Source organism: Dioscorea cayenensis, chromosome 2 (genome assembly GCF_009730915.1).
Source record: "Dioscorea cayenensis subsp. rotundata cultivar TDr96_F1 chromosome 2, TDr96_F1_v2_PseudoChromosome.rev07_lg8_w22 25.fasta, whole genome shotgun sequence".
NCBI classification, from domain to species: Eukaryota; Viridiplantae; Streptophyta; class Magnoliopsida; order Dioscoreales; family Dioscoreaceae; genus Dioscorea; species Dioscorea cayenensis.
Window position 1 is genome coordinate 22204378 of NC_052472.1, and position 19430 is coordinate 22223807.

The 19430-nt window shown below is 31.9% G+C and overlaps 2 protein-coding genes across 5 annotated transcripts; one reads left to right on the plus strand and one right to left on the minus strand.

Annotated features, from left to right (window-relative positions):
* Nucleotides 1–579: 579 nt before the first annotated feature.
* On the minus strand, nt 580–4042 carry LOC120270941 (protein Mpv17-like). The gene is made up of 8 exons (XM_039278025.1): nt 3743–4042; nt 3011–3098; nt 2167–2261; nt 1884–1956; nt 1671–1763; nt 1495–1581; nt 1059–1139; nt 580–794 (listed from the first exon to the last, which is right to left on the minus strand). The coding sequence occupies exons 1-7, from the start codon at nt 4033–4035 to the stop codon at nt 1059–1061; spliced, it is 810 nt and encodes a 269-aa protein (XP_039133959.1). The 5' UTR covers nt 4036–4042; the 3' UTR covers nt 580–794.
* Nucleotides 4043–7961: 3919 nt separating this feature from the next.
* LOC120269339 lies at nt 7962–18644 on the plus strand. Of its 4 annotated transcripts, none has more exons than XM_039276678.1 (18): nt 7962–8363; nt 9743–9940; nt 10683–10766; nt 11156–11215; nt 11779–11823; nt 12520–12719; nt 12878–13381; nt 13627–13723; nt 13819–14010; nt 14108–14197; nt 14400–14462; nt 14571–14645; nt 15048–15098; nt 15939–16016; nt 17026–17160; nt 17564–17671; nt 17826–17891; nt 18407–18644. In XM_039276678.1, exons 1-18 carry the CDS (start codon nt 8118–8120, stop codon nt 18473–18475), a joined length of 2361 nt encoding a protein of 786 aa, XP_039132612.1. In that variant the 5' UTR covers nt 7962–8117; the 3' UTR covers nt 18476–18644. The 4 variants fall into 4 exon arrangements, 3 of the variants coding, with proteins under 3 accessions (XP_039132612.1, XP_039132620.1, XP_039132627.1); XM_039276686.1 differs by having other exon boundaries at nt 12565–12719; XM_039276693.1 differs by lacking the exon at nt 17826–17891.
* The last annotated feature ends 786 nt before the right edge of the window (nt 18645–19430 follow it).

The following is a 19430-nucleotide window of genomic DNA, read 5'->3' on the forward strand; positions in this document are numbered from 1 at the left end:
AAAGTGCCCATAGACTCAGTGAGCACTTTTATAGTAGTGACTGACGTGCATTTTTTTAACTAAGTTGACATTTTCAAAAGAGATGAACTAGTCGAGAGCATTTCCGAGAGAGATGATCAAAAAGGAAGAGAGAAAAGATAGGGACCAACTAGGGTATTATACTTTAATTTAATGTAATAAAATTTAAAAATATTAAATATTTTTACAACAAAAATATTTTTAATTGAAAATAATATATTATTTTTAAAAATTAATTATAATTTTTTAAGTAATAAAATTAAATAAATATTATATTTTTATAATCTAAATATTTATATAATTAATTAATTTTATCATAAAATATTTTTATAATTGAAAATATTATAAAAATAATTACTAGAGAAAGTTTTCTAAATTTTAATTGAATTTTTTTACAAGTAATAAAATTAAAAAATATTAAATATTTTAATTTTATTAATTAATTATTTTAACTTAAATTAATTTTTATAAAAATATTATATAATTTTTAATAATAATAGATAATTAGGATAATTTCACCATTCATTTACATAGCAATTATAGCTTTAAACTTAGATCAAACCAAACAAATAAAAAATAAATGCATCATTTTCAATTACAACAAACCAAACAAAATTATATAAGTTAAAATACAACATTTTCACTTACACTGCAATTTCACTTCCATGTGATTTCACTCACAGATAACCAAATGAGGCTCTTGGTTATCAGCATGAATATATTTTGCCAATACTTTTGATCTTAGTTATTCTCCGAATACTTGAGAAGTAATATCTCTAGAGAAAGAAAATCGGAAAAAGGAATAAAATCAGTTAAGTATAATAATATTGAAAAAGAACTCTCATAAAATTTGTTAACCAATAATATACATGAAAGAGCATGCATTAAAGAATAATGTAAGTTAAAGTAAAATTATTGGGGAAAAAAATTATGGTTGGACATAAAATTTTCTCCAAAGGTTAGCAACTTATTAACTCATTGTCATTTTAAAAATTTTAAATATCAATCTTGCAGAAGTATTGAGAAAAGCTACAATTCACCTATTTCAGAACCACTTCTTTATTAGCTTTGAATGACAGTATAGCATTCCAGACAAGAGCCACAGAATTAGCAGCAAGAACCTGCAATAGCAACCATGATTGTATAAGAAATATTTTGTTCTGAAGAAATGGAAAAATAGGCCGTGTATATACAAAAAAATTATAAAAAGAGCAGGCAATTTTATTACAACCACCTTGTTTTACATGTTTTTCCTAAAGATATAGAGTTTACTTTCAAGATTATGCACAAAAAATCTACACATCAAAATGTATATCTTGAACAAACAAAAGTTGATACTTAAAACCATTGACTTATGATTCAGCATGTTGTCAATCAGTATCATCTATAATGCTGCCTATATACATCATACATATGGACTGATAATATTTGTCCAAGGCATAGATATATATTTTGAGTAATCTTGAACCAACCAACCTGAAATTGTTGGGGGACAAATAGGAAGATGAGAAATTGACAAGGTATCCATAACTGCCAATTTGCTACCAGTGTTGAAGGCCATTCCTGCAGAAGACATAAAAAGGGGGAAAAGCTTTATCATCATCTTTTACATTACTAATGGTTTCAGCAGATTGTACAAGTGATATCTGGACCTGTTTAAGCTTTGGCACAACTTGAGAAGGCCTCCCCTCTAAGATAATAACTAAGGACAGAAAAACTCCTATGAAGATGGGAGTGAAGAGAAACTGTAGCACAGTTGGTGACATGGTAAGAAACATAGTCATGCTTGAGAAAGTTATAATGTTAAAAAAACAATGAACAGACTCAGAAAATTGCTTGAATAAAAACTAGAGGAGAAACATTACTTGATCAAGCAATACACGTAAAAATGCACCTGATGCACCAGTTGTTGTTACCAAATTACTCAAGGATAAATACCTGTAACACAGAATACATAACTGTCAACAAGTAAACTATCAGTAGATAAAATATGTCACAAAAGCCTTAATTCTATGTATGGGAGCAGATGTATATAGAAACCAAGTGTAATGAAAAAAAAATTATGCAGAAAAAAAAATAAATAAATAAAAGCAGATCGTATAGCCATACATCTGGATAAAATAAATAAATAAATAAATCAGTAATTACCAGAAGTGCAACGTGGGGCCCACCAACACAAATCCTACAGTTGTAAAGATTAAGCTTCGCTTTAAATCCAATTTAGATGCTTGTTCGATTACAAGCTAGCAGCATGAAAACATAGAGCAAGGTAAATAATACAATCTTACATGAATTAAAAAAATAACTAGTACTGCACCATATGAGGTACCAGCACTACAGTATATGTATATATAAATTTAAGGTATAATACCCTAGTTGGTCCCTGTATTTTTCTCTCTCTTCTCTTTTAGTCCCTCTACTCAGAAATGCTCCCGACTAGTCCCTCTACTTTTGAAAATTTGCCCACTTAGTTAAAAATGCTCCCAACCAGTCCCTCTACTTTTAGAAATGTGCCCAAGAAAAGTACAGGAACTATTTTGGTGATTATACCTAAATTTAACCAGTATCTTGTTGTGCTTTTGACAAAGTGCAAGCATACGCCAAAATATGTTATGATAATGGAATTAGGATCACACACACACACCACCCAAGAAAAGGTCCTGGACCTCCCAAGTAAAGAGGGCTTACTTAGCTCAATACTATAATAGCACTGTGAGAGAAATTAAGAGCTGAATGCACGCAACAGGAGAATGAAGAACAGAGATAACCATTCCAATTTTTGATGATCAAAGTGAAAATATTTCTGGGTATATGAATTATTTAACTCGATCATAATAGCATCTTTAAGGGCCTAGATTTGTGCACATCATGAATCAACAAAATGTTTTGATTATTAAACATCATGCTACAATTTACCCAAATAGATAACAAGCTAAACAAGAAAACCTTCTATACACACTTGAATATTATTTTAGCCTGGTAGAAGAAGTACCTGGCAGATTATATCTCCGATAAGAGTTAAAAATGCAGATGTTATAACATCTGTTAACACTGGGTGTTCATCAAGAGCCATTAAGTACCTGAAAAATTTTATTAGAATGTTTAAACTAGTATCATTCCTAGAAATAAACTAAATGAACAGGAGATTTGATACCTATAGCACCAACGGCAACACACAAGCTTCAATCAATTATTTTGAGAAAAAGATCAAAACAAATACAAAAATACAAATTTCAAAACAATTTAGCCAAATTTCAAGTGAAAAAACTTTATTAACAACTGAGTGTTTCCCAAAAGCCAATGAGTACCAGAAAATTTCATCCCAATGTTTAACCCAATAACTTTTCCAGAGATAACACTAAATAACAATAGAATTGGTACAAACAGCACTAAAATGCAAACTTCAATTTAAACCAGTGAGAAAAGACAAAAACAAATATAAAAATACAAAATTTAAAGCAGCTCTGGCCAAATTCCAAGCATCTACTAGAGAAAAACTTCGTCAGCACTAAGATCAAATGAGTAGTTGAAATTTTCATTGCAATGTTTAAACCAGTATAATTGTAAAAATAAAATTAAATGACCAGATAATTGGTAGCACTAGAACACAAACTTCAAAAAAATAAACACAATTTTAAAAAAAAAAGATTAAAATGCACAAATTTTAAATGCAACAACCAAGTTTAAAAACTAGTTAATTTATCTTTTAACTACTTTTCATTACCATTGAAAGATTACAAAAACATCATCCCACACTGGAAAACCCCAATCACCACCAGATCCACCACTAGATACCACATTAGAAGCCAAAAAGGCCCGGCTCACGTCTCCAAATCCAACAGAAAAGGCATCATCAAACAAGGGATTACGGGAATGAACTGAAAAACCAAACCGGGAGTAGCTATTCCGCCAAGAAATGGGAGAAATTCTGGTAGAATTGGGACGAAAGGGAGAGGATTTGGGAGGAGAAGTGATGGCACCGAAGCCATTTAGGGTTTTGAGCAGGATTGATGCCATGATTGAAAAGGAGGAGAAAATGTCGATTTCTCGCTGGTTTGGGAATTTATAGGTTTAAATTTGATGATGCAACGGTACGGAGAGTGTGCGTCACGTGATCATTTATTTATTTATTTATTTTTCTAAACAAATTATACAAATAGAATGATGTTATGGTTTTTTTTTAATATTGTAATTTTTTTAATTAATTATTTAAATGCATAATTTTTTTTAAGAAATTGCGGGTCCTACTTATTTTTTAATATTAAACTTTTATTTTTTTTAAATCACGTCCCATTATTTTTTAATATTAAATTTTTATTTTTTTAAAAACTGTGGGATACTATTTTAAATTAAAACATTTTACACTCAAACCCTTATAGTTTCATAATATTTTCTTATAACTTGGATTATTCCCACTTCTACTCTCTTATTTTTACTTTAACTAATTTTATCAAATAAAATTTTGTCAAAATTTTGATAGATAAAAAATATTGCAATTAAAATTTTAATAGGTAAAAATTAAAATTATCTCTAAATATTAGAATAGTCAAACCTGCTAATTATTGGGGTAGGTAGAGAGTATTAATAAAAATTAAAATTATCTCTAAATATAATTGGAGGTTGATAGGATGAATTATTCATGGCAAGTGGCACCTACCCCATTTACGAGAGCCATTTGATCAAATTAATCCTAACCATCTATTCGTTAGGTTGAGGCCTATATAAACCCTCAAAATTTCTTTTGTAAGAAAATTACCAATATAAAGAAAAGTTATCCTCTAAAACTTGTATTATTCTATTTTTTTTCATTTTTTTATAAATTTATTTTATTTTAGTTACATTTAAGCTAGTAAATTTCATACTCTTGTCAAGCCGAACAAAGGAGGTTACCTTGGTCAAGAGGAACACCGACTAAGGGCTGATGGACTCTTAACGAAAGAATGAGTTCGTGATGAAGGAACACCAACAAAAGGCCCCACTTTCGTTATGATTGCTACCTACTAAATCTTGAACAATGGATTTAGTTAAAATAAAAATAATAGAGTAGAAGTGAGAATAAAAACATGTTATAAAAATATATTATGAAACTATTTAATTTAAAATACTAATGAGACCTGCAAATAAAAGTTTAATATTAAAAAATAATGGGCCCCGTGATTTAAAAAAAAAGTTTAATATTTAAAAAAATAAGTGGGACCTGTAACTTTAAAAAATATATTATTAAAACAAATCATGCTCATTCCCGTAAATAATTACATAAATACATATTTAAATAATTAATTAAAAATTTTTATAATATTTAAAAAAACCAATGTTATGATATTATAATAAATAGTGGATGACTATTGCAACAACTATTTTACTGTAGTAGCCGCCCATATGATAATACAATAGCACTTTTACTATTTTGCCGGTGTATTTTGGACCATTTAATTAAATTAATCTTGACCGTCCACTCAATCTTTTCGAAAATAATCTTCAAGTAATTATTTTTTTATCCACAATTGTGTTAAATTTTATATAGATCCTCCCGTCCAAAGTTGGTTTATTTTGGTCTCTCCCATAAATATCTAATCATGCACCATGTTAACCTATATTTATATATAATTATGCCACATCCATCGAATTTGTAGTAAATCAATTTTCAAGAGTTAAAATGAGAGTATGCCGGCCTAATTTAGAAAATTAAGATAAATATTTTTTAATTAAATCCGAATGACTTTTAAAGTGATTTTATAACTATTTACAATTGTTATGTATTTGTAATAATTTTTTTTATATATTTATCAACGGGACGGTGCAAGTGGCAGAGGTATCAAAGGCTTAAACAAAACACTAATTGCGAAAGGTTTTATTTATTTATTTATTTATTTATTTATTTATTTAAGAGCTCATAGTATGTCATCTAGTGATTGACATGTCAAAGACACAATATTTTTGTAAATTTTTGTTATTCGCTTACGCCCCTTGTACCAAGAAATAATTAAAGTAAACCATTTTATATGAGATTAAAACGTCATTTATTGAAATATATTTTATTTTATTGATAATATGGACAAATTACTCAAATATATACTTTGTATTACTGCACCTTAACCGTACAGTGAAAAATAGTTAGACACTCAATCTCTCTTAAAAGTGGTGGTCACAGATATATTTATTTTGATTCAATAATGAATTATTGGATTATTATTTTTTTAACATGACCCCAAATTAATCAATTTTTCATTAAGAACTATTGATGCATTTTTTTTTTTTTAATTTTAAGTTCAAGGAGTAAAGGGAAATTGTCACAAAACAATGTCAATAAGAAAATGCTTTTCAAGAAAATATTAATATGAATAATTTTGGATTGTGTAAAATAAATAGTATTTTAAGTAACTATTTTCCCTCTCAATTATATATATATATATATACATATATAAAGCATATAAACCACAAATGTAGTAAAAGAAAAAAAAAGTATAATAACAAAGAGTAGCCAAGCACAAAAAAGAAAATAAATATTAAGATAAAAAAGTCCATTGGAAGTGGATACAATAACAAACAAAGACAGAAAAACAACAACAACAAAAATTCATGTGTAGAGAGGATTTTCATCATGGATTTCAGTCAAAAGTAACTAGACTAATTAACTGTGTCAGCGGAGTCATCATTAAGGCATGACTCATCGCTCATGTAATATCCTATCGCTCATGTAATATCCTTAGAAGATATTGTAACTCACGGTAAAAATATGACTGATTTTCATAAATAAAAAAATATAATATTAGAATAGAGTTAAAATATAATTATTTTTTTAAGCCAAATCTGGCAAATAATTGCCCTTAATAGCAGTGAATATGAATACCTATGCCAAGGCCCTAATTCCCTATACTAGCCCTCCCAAAGAATGGCTGGTGAGATCGGGTCATGTTGAACCCAAAGTTTATTTCGTTGAACGCCATTGGTTTTTATTAATATTTTATTTAAAATAAATAAATATTGGTTTTATATTTATTTAACAACATTTGGATTTGCTAATAAATATAATAAAAGATTAATCATACATTGATTGGCCCATGCAACAGAGCACGCGAGTGATGTTAGAAGAGTACTGTGACTAATCTGAATTCTTTTTAGTATCATATGATAAAAAAGATTATATTCATATTACTTCATTCTCGTAAATAAATGAAGCTGGTACTCACAAATACATATGTTTATAAAATAAAATAAAATAAAATAAAATAAAATAAAATAACAAAACCATATATATATATATATATATACATTTTTTTACAAAGATAATAAGTTCGATTGTATTAAAAAACAAAAAACAATACAGTGTAGTATTCTAAAACAATATTTCTTATAGTACCATAAACAATGTTATAACTGTAAGTGACTATCACATTACACTTCAAATTTTTTTCATGCCTTTTAATTCTCATCTAGGGAAAAATACTCTCTAAAATATTAATTTTATAATTTAAAATTTTATTTCATTTTTATCAAAAAACATTTGAAATCCCAATCTCAATATCCAAAAACTGAATTTCGTATTTCACAAACAAATAAATTATTAACTACACCTTATAAATCAATATTTAATTAGTTTTTTTTTTAATTTCTTCTTACTTATTTATTTAAGAAATTTATATTAACTATTATTTTTTTAAATTTACATATTTCTATAAATTTCAATAAATCATATTTAACTGTAGTTTTTATTAAATTATTTTTGAAATAAAATTAATTTTAGTTTGTTAATATAATTTTTTATAAAATTTTTTATTACCAACCAATCTTAAAATGAGAGTGGTTTACTACTTATAAAAAATAGAATATTTTTTTTTATATTTCTCTTGTACATTTACACAAACACCCCCACGAAAATTTCTCATAAGCCCCCCTACAAAAATAAAAAATTCGTTCTCCAACGAAAAGCCGGGACCAAAAAGGTGACAGTTTTCATTCCCTCTCGACGAATCCCGAGACCACCTCCGTCCCCGCCATCCTCGCTCGATTCCATGTGCTCCTCCTCCTCCTCCTCTCCGGGTCCCATTCCCAATTCCTAATCCCTAATCCCCATTCCATGCCACCATTCATCCTCCTGCATGGACGAAGAACCTCCGCCGCCCTCGGCGCCAGCGTCGCCAGCGTCGTCGCAGTGCGCGAACTACCCCCCGCGGCCGCGCCACATACGGAGCAATAGCTTCCAGAGATGGAAGCGGCAGGTGCAGCGCGCGTGGTGGTGGGGGTCGAATGCCGCTTCCCGGGAGCAGGGGCTTAAGGCCTCTGTTCATCTCGAGATGATGGCTAATCAGAAACGTCAGTGGTATCAGATCCAATCCAAAACCCGGGTATTTATTGGAGTTTTCCTTTTTTGGGTTCTATATGTTTGGATTTTATAATGCACATTGTTGGAGATGATTTGCGTTAAAAAAAATCTGATCTTGAATTATTTGCATCAACCTTTATAAATGTGCTGTGAAAATAGGAAAATTTGAAGAGTTGAATTGATTGGTATTGTCTTATGATGCTTCTATAGTTGGAAAAACATTTGCGTTTTAGTTTTTAGGAAATCTTAGTAGAAAGAGAGCCGAATTTCATTAATTTTCTTTTGTAATGCGTGACTTTTCTGCGGATATGAATTACATCTTCGTAGATTTCCAATAGCCTGGTGAGGGGAAGAGTCTTATGGGTATCAAGTATTACATCGTGCATAATAGAAGTGTCAGCAATCTAATACTGTATGCATGCATGCATGCAATATTCTCCTACAAGGTTGGCAATAGTAATAAGGAATATTTTGATATTACCTGGTGATTTTCTTTATTTGGTGTTTTTTACACGAGGATATTCTAAAATCAGACCTTCTGATTCTGGAAGGAATATAACTGCATGACAGCCATAATTTTTGTAGTTATGGGTTTGTTGCAATTTGTGATGTGTTCTGTTTTTCGATTTATCTGGACACATACTCTTCTAGACAAAGAGATTGGTACATTCTTTGGTTGATGAATTTGTTGAGTATCAGTCCTGTTAGATATAAACTACTTGTGCACTGTGTGAAGATGGATTTCATATCGTTATGTAAAAAATACTGATAATTTCTTGGACGGGATTTTTTTTAGAAGAGGGGTATCTGTTCTTAAGATGCTAAATTCAATATAATTGGGTGGTTGATGACAAGGGTCCTGATGTAATGGGATTTATTCACAAGGCTAAAAAAATTTCCTGTGTGAGACTAGTACATTGTGGAGATAATTGCTTCATTCAACTTGGTCAACGAGTTGTGTGTAATGGCATGAGGATATTGTCAAGAACAGAAATTGAGATGATTTTGAAGATGTTGGTATAGTACGTGGCACGGAAGATTCTTGATTCTCAGACTCATGTCAGGGCCATTGTTGGGGAAAATATGATTGTATTCATGCAAAAATAGTGATGGCGGAGGCAGTTGTCACTGCAAAAGCAAGCAGGAGGGAATCTAACCATCCCAGCGGCAATAATCGCAATAAGCGGCGGCAACTGCAGGCAGCAAAGAGTTCAAAGCAAATTATTAAGTCTCCTTTATTTGAAGTGGACCAAATACCCTTTTCTTTTCTGCATAATACAGTCACTAAATTCTGAATATTTATATCAAATAATTTGCTTATACAATTTGATCATTAAGAACTGTTACTAATGATAAATTGAACTTTATCAAACAAATGGCTTAGATATGGTTTCTGTGCAGGATAGTAGGCACCATGAGGAGCCAACATCATTATTTGAGCATTTCTTAATTGTGGGCCTTCATTCATGTGCAAATGTTCAAGTAATTGAGGATGCTTTTGCCAGGAGGAAGAACTGGGAGTCAGAAGCAGCAAATTCTGAAATTTTTGATCTTAGGAAGATTGAATATCATGGTCACCCGCCTGCCTTGGAACCTCAGGTTTACGCAATTTTAGATGCATATCCTGTGTTACTCTTCTACCAGCTAATTGGCCTTTTTCTGATATTATGTCATTTGTCATTGCTAAATTTCTTTATAGAATAGACTTCATTGTCTTTTTCTGATATTATGTCATTTGTCATGGCTAAATTTCTATATAGAGTAGACTTCATTTGCTGTGCCTATCTTTTCTTGTGCCTTGGTTGCCTTCATGATTACAAGATCGGGAAGTCAAGTGAGAAGCATGCAAATAATTTTGTAAAATCATGTCACTGTTATTTATTTGACAATATTTACTTTTGCTGGAAAAACTTGTTAAAATATGCAACCTCATATATTAGCTCAAGGCTTGTGCAACTGCTGCTTACGCTTAGTAAATGAGCTTTAGTTTCAAAAACTGTGTTTGAAAACCTGGCTATGCTTTAATGATGGAAAAGAAGGTAGCTCATGTCGAAAGTGCCAAGGTTTGTGACAAAGACTAGCATCCTGGTAAATAAGGTATTCTTGCTGAGTTTTCATATATCTGATTTTATGTGTATGCTTTTGGAACAATATTTGCAAGGATGCATGAACTCACTGAGAAGCTTTCTTTTCATTTTAAGTTGATAGACTGGTTGAAGTTTGTTAGTTTATGGCTTCTATGCACTGGTGGTGATGCTAATTAATAATACTTCTGCATTTTTATTTAACTTTTATACTTTAACTGGAGGAGTGTATATGTTTTTTTTTCTGTTCTCTGCAGATCCTTTTTAAGTATCCTCCTGGTAAACGATTAGCAATGACAGAGAAGGACTTGCCTGCCTTTTGCTTCCCTGGAGGTGTTAAGGTTAATGTGTCTGTTTGTTTGACCTACTTATAACTTTATTATTTGAAATTTTTACTCTAATATTTTGTGTACCATTAGTGTTAGTCGCAGAAATCTGGTTTAGGTTTTTCATTAATGTAGACCCAATGTTCAGCGCATATATCTGTATTATAGATTCCTGACTACTGTTTAACATTTCGTTATTGTTGCTTCTTGAAGTTGTAATTACTGTTGGTGGTAAAAATGATTCAATGTCCTTGAGTCTCATGTTATACCTTCTTAAATTACTTTATAATTCTTTGCTTATCTTTTAAATTATAGTCCTTAAATTACTTTATAATTTTAAATTATAGTCCTTTTTGAAATTCAATTTCCTTGAGTCTCATGTTCTGCCGGATTTCATGTTGCAGGCTCGTCTATTGGAGAAAACACCATCTATGAGTGATCTAAATGAAGTTGTATTTGGGCAAGTATGTTACACATATTCCTGCTCTGAGTTCTTAAACTTCCACAATTGGGATACCTTGAATCTCACCTAGACTGCTTTTTTATAGGAACATTGAGTACCACATTTTGTGGCTCTTGTTCATTTTAGTTTGGCACATGTGATTAGACTGATAGTATTTGGGCATAGAAGGGGAATTTATTATAGACTTTTTAGAAACAATATATGCTATAAACTTCTCTACCCTTCTGATGCTATCATCTTTCGCCTTCCCTTAGTTTTTCTTTTTGAAGAGTTATGCAGCAGAATTATCCTACTCCATTTTTGCTTTCCTCCATCAAACACAATTTATCTTCCCTTTTTTTATTTCAGATTGCTCTTTATTCTGATTTAGCTTTCTGCTACATTTCGTAGCCAATATTTTGTATATAATGGAATTAATGGTTGTTTTTACAGGAAGAATTGTTTATGTAAAATACCTTAAAGATATTGCATGGCATTCCAACACTATATTAAGCATGGAAACCACTGCATTTATTTGAATAATTTTTTTACTATTGGTCTCTCATGCTTTGGTTGTTTTTACAGGAGCATTTGGCGAGAGATGGTTCTTCTTTTATCTTTTCCTTTAAGGTTTGTCATGTGCTTCCTTAAGCAGTGATATGCAGAACCATTGGTTGATAAGTAAAAGGCCTGTTATGTATTATTAAAAAAATGTGCGTTGTGTGTGTAAATGGGATTTCTGACCAAGAAGACCAGCAGAGTTTGCAACCTTGTTGTAAAATGCTGTGTTTAAGGGAGAATTATGCTAGGTCTGGCTCCAAACATCCTTTGGTAGTTTATATTAGAGCTATGAGTCCCACATTGGTTAAGTTGGTAAATATGAATCTTAATATATAAGCCCATGTCTCTCATCCTGTTGGCTTAAGCTTTTGGGTTGAATTGAGGTTTAACAATATATATATATATCTATATATATACTTTGTTGATTAGTTTGTTTGCAACGTGACTAGTTAAATGTAAATAGCAGCATGTGTTAAAAGAGCTTATTATAGTAACTACTCATCCCACATTGGTTGAGTTGATAAATATGAATTTAAATATAAAAGCCTAGGGCTTTCATTCTATTAGCTTTAGCTTTTGAGTTGAATAAAGTCTCGATAATATATGTTTGTTTTGATCTAACACTTTATATTTGTATTCTAGTGGTCTGTGAGGTGTTTGCAGGTAAACTAAATCCTTGAGTGATATCTGAGAGTTAGATTTGAATTATGAATACCATTTTGTCTTGGTGTACTTATATTTTAACCATTGACTATTAATGATCAGGTTTCAGATAGCACAACATTATATGGTGTCTGTCTACATGTTCAGGAGCTATTACAGAGGGCACCAGGTATTTTAGGTGCCATATCGCCACTAACTCAATCTTCTAGCAAGTCTGGTCGCTGCTTGGTTTCTGCTCCTCGGTGTTATTGCCTGCTCACAAGAGTTCCATTTTTTGAGCTACATTTTGAGATGTTGAACAGGTTTGCCGCTACTATTCTAAACATATCAAGGTCTTATTGTTTTTTGTAAGGCTCAAGTTTGTTGTATGATTTATATGTTTTGCTGGAATTTGTGGTCCAACAAGTTCATTTGATTATTGTTTTGTCTAGAGTCTTATCACAGTTTGCTTTCACTACAGTATTATTGCACAGGAGCGCCTGGATAGGGTAACACAATATGTTAGTGAAATGGTCGTCACAAATTCTGTGCCTCGAGTAGTTGTGGAGAATGATCAACTGGATGAAAATTTTGATTCTCCAGACGGGGAATCTTATAGCAATTGGATGGATTATGCAATACCAGTAGATAGTGTAGGTTTGACACCATTCGCAGCAAATGTTGTAGAAGATAAGGAGACTCCACCATTCCCATGCAAGCTGTATGAGTCTCCCTCTCCTGAAAGTACATCTGTAAGCGATACTTCGGATTTTGGTCATGTAAAAGATGTGGATAAGGATATGAATAAGGCTTGGCAACATTGTGATGATTGCGCATCTGAGAGCACAGGATCCTGTTCTGATAGTTTCGAACAAGTGTGTGGGAGCTGTGAATATAGCCACACTTCACCTGAAAGTAGCCGATTGCAGTGTTCTCCATGTCGCAGGTTGTTGCGTGTTGGAAGCTTGGAGTGCATATACAGGCGGTATGTTATCTTTTTGGACTCTTTCTCTAAGTTCATATTCCATAAAAATGTGATATTTCATGATGATTATATGAACTCTACTTCTAATTTGATGTACAATTTATTGGTGCTCAAACTTTCTTTCCATTGTCAAAATGATGTGGTTTGTAACAATGCGATGAAATTTCATTTTTTTTTTCTTGTCCTTATGATATAAACATATTCTTTTCACGCCCAATTGAACGCATATAAGTGGTTTTGGACAGTTCAGCAAGAGATGTGGGACCAGATTTTGCTGATGAAGAATTGTATGTGAAGTATGATGCAAATGCTGTGAACCAAAAAGTGATGGAATGGGCTAAGGTAGTTCATAATCTTCGGTAAAGCTTGCAATTCTGCATAGTTCTTGATGGTCGCCAATTCTTCTTTTTCTCAAGTTGTTTTCTACTTAATGGCAGGCACATGAAAATGAATCGTTACAGACTTTGTGTGCTTATCATGCTCTTCCTATACCTTCACGAGGAGAGGAAATAATTTTCCACCCTCTAGAACATTTACAGCCGATCAAGTATAGCCGTCCTGGTTTAGTTAAACTGGGTGTGGAAGGCGCTTCTTGTGATCAACCTTCTTGCCCTGCAGAAGCTAATTTTGTTGAGTATTCTTCCTGCGTCTTTTATTACCATGGTATGAGGTTCTATCTTTTGCTTCCAGGATTGGTATTTATTGATGTTAACTTCACCATACAAGGTTAATGCCCGGTTAGCAGCTGTGGAAGAAGCTCTTTCACTATCAATATGGACGGTTGCAACAGTATGCCGTGCTCTATCTCTTGAAAGTGTAATATATTCTAACCAAATGTTTTTTTGGAAATAGCTCATGAATTCCTAAGTAATTTGATTCAACAAAATAGGGACAATTAATTTTTTATGACGAGCTTAAAAGCTTTCATGATATTCTTTAGTCTTTTCCAAATTGTTTTTGTTCAAGTAGTTATTTTTTCTGTAGGAAATTTGGCTAATAGTAAGATACCATGTTTTAGGTCTTGTCATTATTTGCAGGAGCATTATTAGAAAAGCAAATGGTGGTTATATGCCCTAATTTGGTATGATTTATTGTTCCTTCTCTAAAACTAATTTCCACAATATTCTTTTTTAAACTATATTATTGTTTTTTGATCATGGAAAGTGCTTACTTGGTAAAATACTTGCAGGGTGTCCTATCAGCAACTGTATTATCCATTATACCAATGCTCCGGCCATTTGCATGGCAGAGTTTGTTACTTCCAGTGCGTTTCTGAACTTGTTTATTTTTAATAAATTATGACATTTCTCTGTAGTCATACCAAATCATGTATTTAAGTTATATATGGATTATTGGAAATATAAGCCAACAACGCTAGCCCTATTGTGCAAGTATGCTGGTGTTCGTTGCAATTACTAAATTTTGCATTGTTCAAAATAATCTTGTTCTATCCCTTTTTGTTTGGGGCTTCTTATTTCAAGTGGAACCTCTTTCAGGATGTGGCTTTTAGGTTTTGAAGTGCATGGGTCCAGTTTCTGATTTTTTCTATTCACCTCATTAAAGAATAATCTTCTTTTTTGGATTTTGCTAAAAGCTGAGAGGATTAATATCTGTATTTTTACTAGATTGACTTGAAGTAACCCTTTGACGCACTAATCATTTTCAGGTTCTTCCAAGGAAGATGCTTGAGTTCCTTGATGCTCCAGTTCCTTTTATAGTGAGTCAGTATTATTATCTGTTCTTTAGTTGTTCGATGGTGCATTGTATCTTAAAAAAATCTCTTCACAGTTTTACTCCTTGTATCTTAGAACTGTATGCTCTAAGGTATGGATATTCTGCATGCATAATATAATTACCTTTGCATGAAGAAAAACCAAAGCTTTGCAACTCATATGGCTTGGGCATATGTCAATGTTACAGATATCAATCCAGATGATTTGGACATCATTGTGGCTTACTGGGTTATATATCATTTAGTAGAGCTCCCTTTCACTTTAGTTAGAAATCATATAATCTACATTGATTTCTATGGAGTACTAGAAAATTTTTTGAATATCTTGATGACATAATTATCCATTTTGGCTCTGACCTATTTTCAAAATCACACTTCAACTATCTGTGAGACTTGCTAAACAAGGCTCTATGAGTTGTTATACATCAGCAGCATGATCACCTCATTTATCAATTATGATGGTCTTTATCTCATTACAAACATCACCAGGTGTTGTTCAACCACTGTTCTCACTTTTGAGGAGCATATTCATTAGCTACTGCCTTTTCATTGTCGATAAACAAGTCTTAATGGATGGCTGTTATGAGCTCATCAACGTAAACAATCCTGTTCTCTATGTTTCCTCCTATAATCCCTTGGACAAAAGTACTAAGAAGAGCTCCTCTTTTAACTTTTTGTCCTCTTTCAATTTTTTGTCTTGTAAATGCAAAACTCAAGAAAGTGTTACCTTATTTGTATTATAATGACTTACAATTGAGTGATGTTGAATTAGTAGTCAATTTTATTATTATTGTTCTGCTAAGCTTCATGTATGCAACTTTTCAGGTAGGAATACAACATAAACCTAAGGATATGAAGATGAAAACGGCTAACCTTATACGGATTAATGTCCAGAAAGACCAGGTCAGTGAATTGGATTAATTTCCTACTTGTCTTATTTTGGTGAGTCATATGCTTTAAGTTGGAATTATTTTAGTTGTTTTCCTAGAAACGTGAAAGTTCATGGCTTCAATATTTAGTTTATAAACTGAAACTTGTTGGGGCAACTTGTTTGGTTTGAAGCTTTTGAAAATATTTTATATCAAACATACCTAAGTTTATTGGGATATTTTAGCTAAATTTTCGTGAAGAATATTTGCAGATTGTCATATTTGTGTACTTGCTGGTATCTTGTGGTAACTATGGCACCTCGTTGGTGTTGGATTACCATCTTGCAAGGATCAGTAACATGTTCACATTACATCTCCTGGATTCTTATATCATATGCCTATCATGCTCAACTGCCTCTTTGTTTGTATGAATAACTTCTTCTGGGACAATGCTTTTTTGAATTATTTGACCTCGTGATAGCTCTGCAACACCTACAAGTAAAATTGATTATATTTGCAATATTGTATGAAATTAGTTTTGTTAGATGCAAACCAAACACATTCTAATAGGATGAGAGCCACAAGCTTATATGTTTAAATAATTATTTACCAAATTAACCATTATGGGATATTAGTTCTTTTAATACAATCCCCTTGATATGTGGTTGTGTATTTTAGATAGCCATGTTGCAAACAAACTAAACAAATCAATTAATCAAGTTTTGATACTTTGTCCATGCAAACCTAATTTATTATCCATATCAGTTTCAACCCAAAAGCTTGAGCTGAAAGGATGAGAGACCCAGACTTATATGTTTAAGTTATTATTTACCAAACTAACTGATGTGAGATTTTTAGTTAATTGAATAAATTCCATATTTCTTTTTCATAACTCCATTTTTTTTGGCCCTTTGTTGCCTTTGAATATCATTCTTCCTTAGCTTGCTATTTCTGATAGCAGTTGTTCTTATTGTGGAAGTCTAACATGATCAAGGTTTCTTGTCTTGCTGTCAGATTTTTAATTGAAGTTTTGAAACATGCAGGTTAAGTCATGTTCATTGCCCCCACTTCCTCAACACAAGGAGCTCATGTCTGAACTAAGACCAATTCATACTCGATTAATGTGTGAAAATTCCATTGCTAAGAGGCATCCCGTATATAAATGCAGTGAAGTTCAGGTTTTTCTTCTCTCTTCGAATGAGTCCATTCCATTCTTGTATTTATGTTAAACTCCTGTTCATGATCAGGACTTATTATTTAATAATTGGAATTGCTTTCTTTTGGTATTTCTCTATGGAGTTTATTACAAATGCTGCATAATCAAAATGAAAAGCATAAGAAGGTTGTAATGACATAGAAATTTTATAGAGAATCTAACTTCTGATTTTGGTGAACAAATAAGAACAAGGCAAGTATAAAATGTACTTTTCGTCTTTGTAGCAGAGAAGGATATTCTTCACTGATCTCAATTATTTCTAGAAAAACTAATGTACCTGTGTGGGCTTGGTTTTTTTTTTGCTTCCTCTTTAAATCTGTTTAACATTCTATTGCTGATGATCTATCTTCAATTTACTATTTCAGGCAGAATCTGCTGGGAATTTCTTAGATGTCACTAGACGGTACCTAGAATCACTTTGTTCTAATTTGCGTGCTCATACTATCACCAATGTGCAATCAAATGACGACAAGGTTAGCGATATCCAACTTTCTCTATCTTTCTATATATTAATTAAACTCCGAATAAACAATTTCCTGGCAATATTATTTTACATCAAACATGCTTTTTACATCTCAAATCCTATGTTTCCACCTCTTAAAAAAGTTCCACGATTACTTTGTTCAGGTGTCTCTGCTTCTTAAAGATAGTTTTATTGATTCTTTCCCAAGTAGAGATCAGCCATTTATCAAGGTATTGTGGTGTTTTTGACCTTCTTCATGGCTTTACATTCCAAACACTAGTCTATTATTTCACTCATCAAGGTGTTAAATAGTTTGATTTCATTCCAACGTTAATACTGGACTAAATTTTGAAGTAGGTAGGTAGAAGTCATCTTTCGATGAAGTGGGAAGTGAATTTAAAGTTACACTTTTGCAATTCAATTTTAATAAAATTTTCATTTCTTCCCCACTTTATGATGAAACAACACCTGAAATGAAAGAAGTGGAACAAGATATTAAGGATAATTCTTGATGTTGTTCAAACCTTTTTAAATTAAAAAAAGGAAATGCCCACTTGCCGAATTTTCTGCTAGGAATGCATTCTGAACTGCAGATTGAATTATAAAATCCCAAATACGAATTGACATTGTGATGACATTTCAGTTTGATTTTTACATCGCATTATTGAATTTCTCTGTTTTTCTTCTTCTTTATTTTTTTTATCTATTTGCTTGTTGTTTACCATTTAATTTCTGAACCTTGCAGCTCTTCGTAGACACACAACTCTTCTCCGTTCTATCAGATTCACGGCTTTCAAGATACGAGCATGAATGAATGGCCATGCGAAAAGGCTACGCTAACTTCTCCATCAAAACATGGTTTGCAGTTAAGTTTTTATCAGCGAAATCATCTCTCTTTGATTGCACATATGAGTCATGGAAATATTCCTGCAGATTTACTTGCATGTTCCACTGCTTGCTAGGATATTCATTACAGATTAAAATTCCACATTGCATCCTATATTTTTAAACAGGATGCATTTCATGTTCTTTGTGTTTACATCTCCAATCAGCATGTACTTCCATTTTTCGGCTGAATAAAATTCTCAGTTACTTCATATATGTTGTGATCATGTCTCTGCAATATATACATATATTATTTTGTGCCGATATTTGTCATTATTCTGTTGAGACTGGTCAAAGTTCTTGTTCGAATTATTTATAAGCCGAAGATTATGTTTTTAGATTAGCTAATGTGGCTGCACATTTCTGGTGAAGTTATTAGAATCTTTGCATGTTTTTGTTAATCAGGAAACAACTAAACCATGTTTGGATAATTGACCAAGTCTTTCTTTTCTTGACTCCAAAGTACATCAATATATGTTATTGATCATATGATCTTCACATGTTGGAATGTGACTCATGAAATGCTCTTGCATGTTTTTGGTCTAAACATCATGTGGTGCTATATATTCCATGTAACATTGCTGCATATGATGGAATTTTAAGTCAAGGCATCTTCTAAGATTTCTTCAGATTTCCCTCAAAATATATGTGCATATATATATATATATATAAGGACTCATCATTTAGGGATGTCCCTAGATTTCAAATCTAGAGATGTCCATAATAGCCATCGGGTGGTAATTTGACGTCTCTTATCATTATGAACGGTAGAAATCGCGTTCTACACTGTTGTACAGTGATAATAAACAGTAAAAATATGTACAATGTTTATATAAACAATCAATCATCGGATGATGATCCAACAACTTAGATTTAAAATGTTC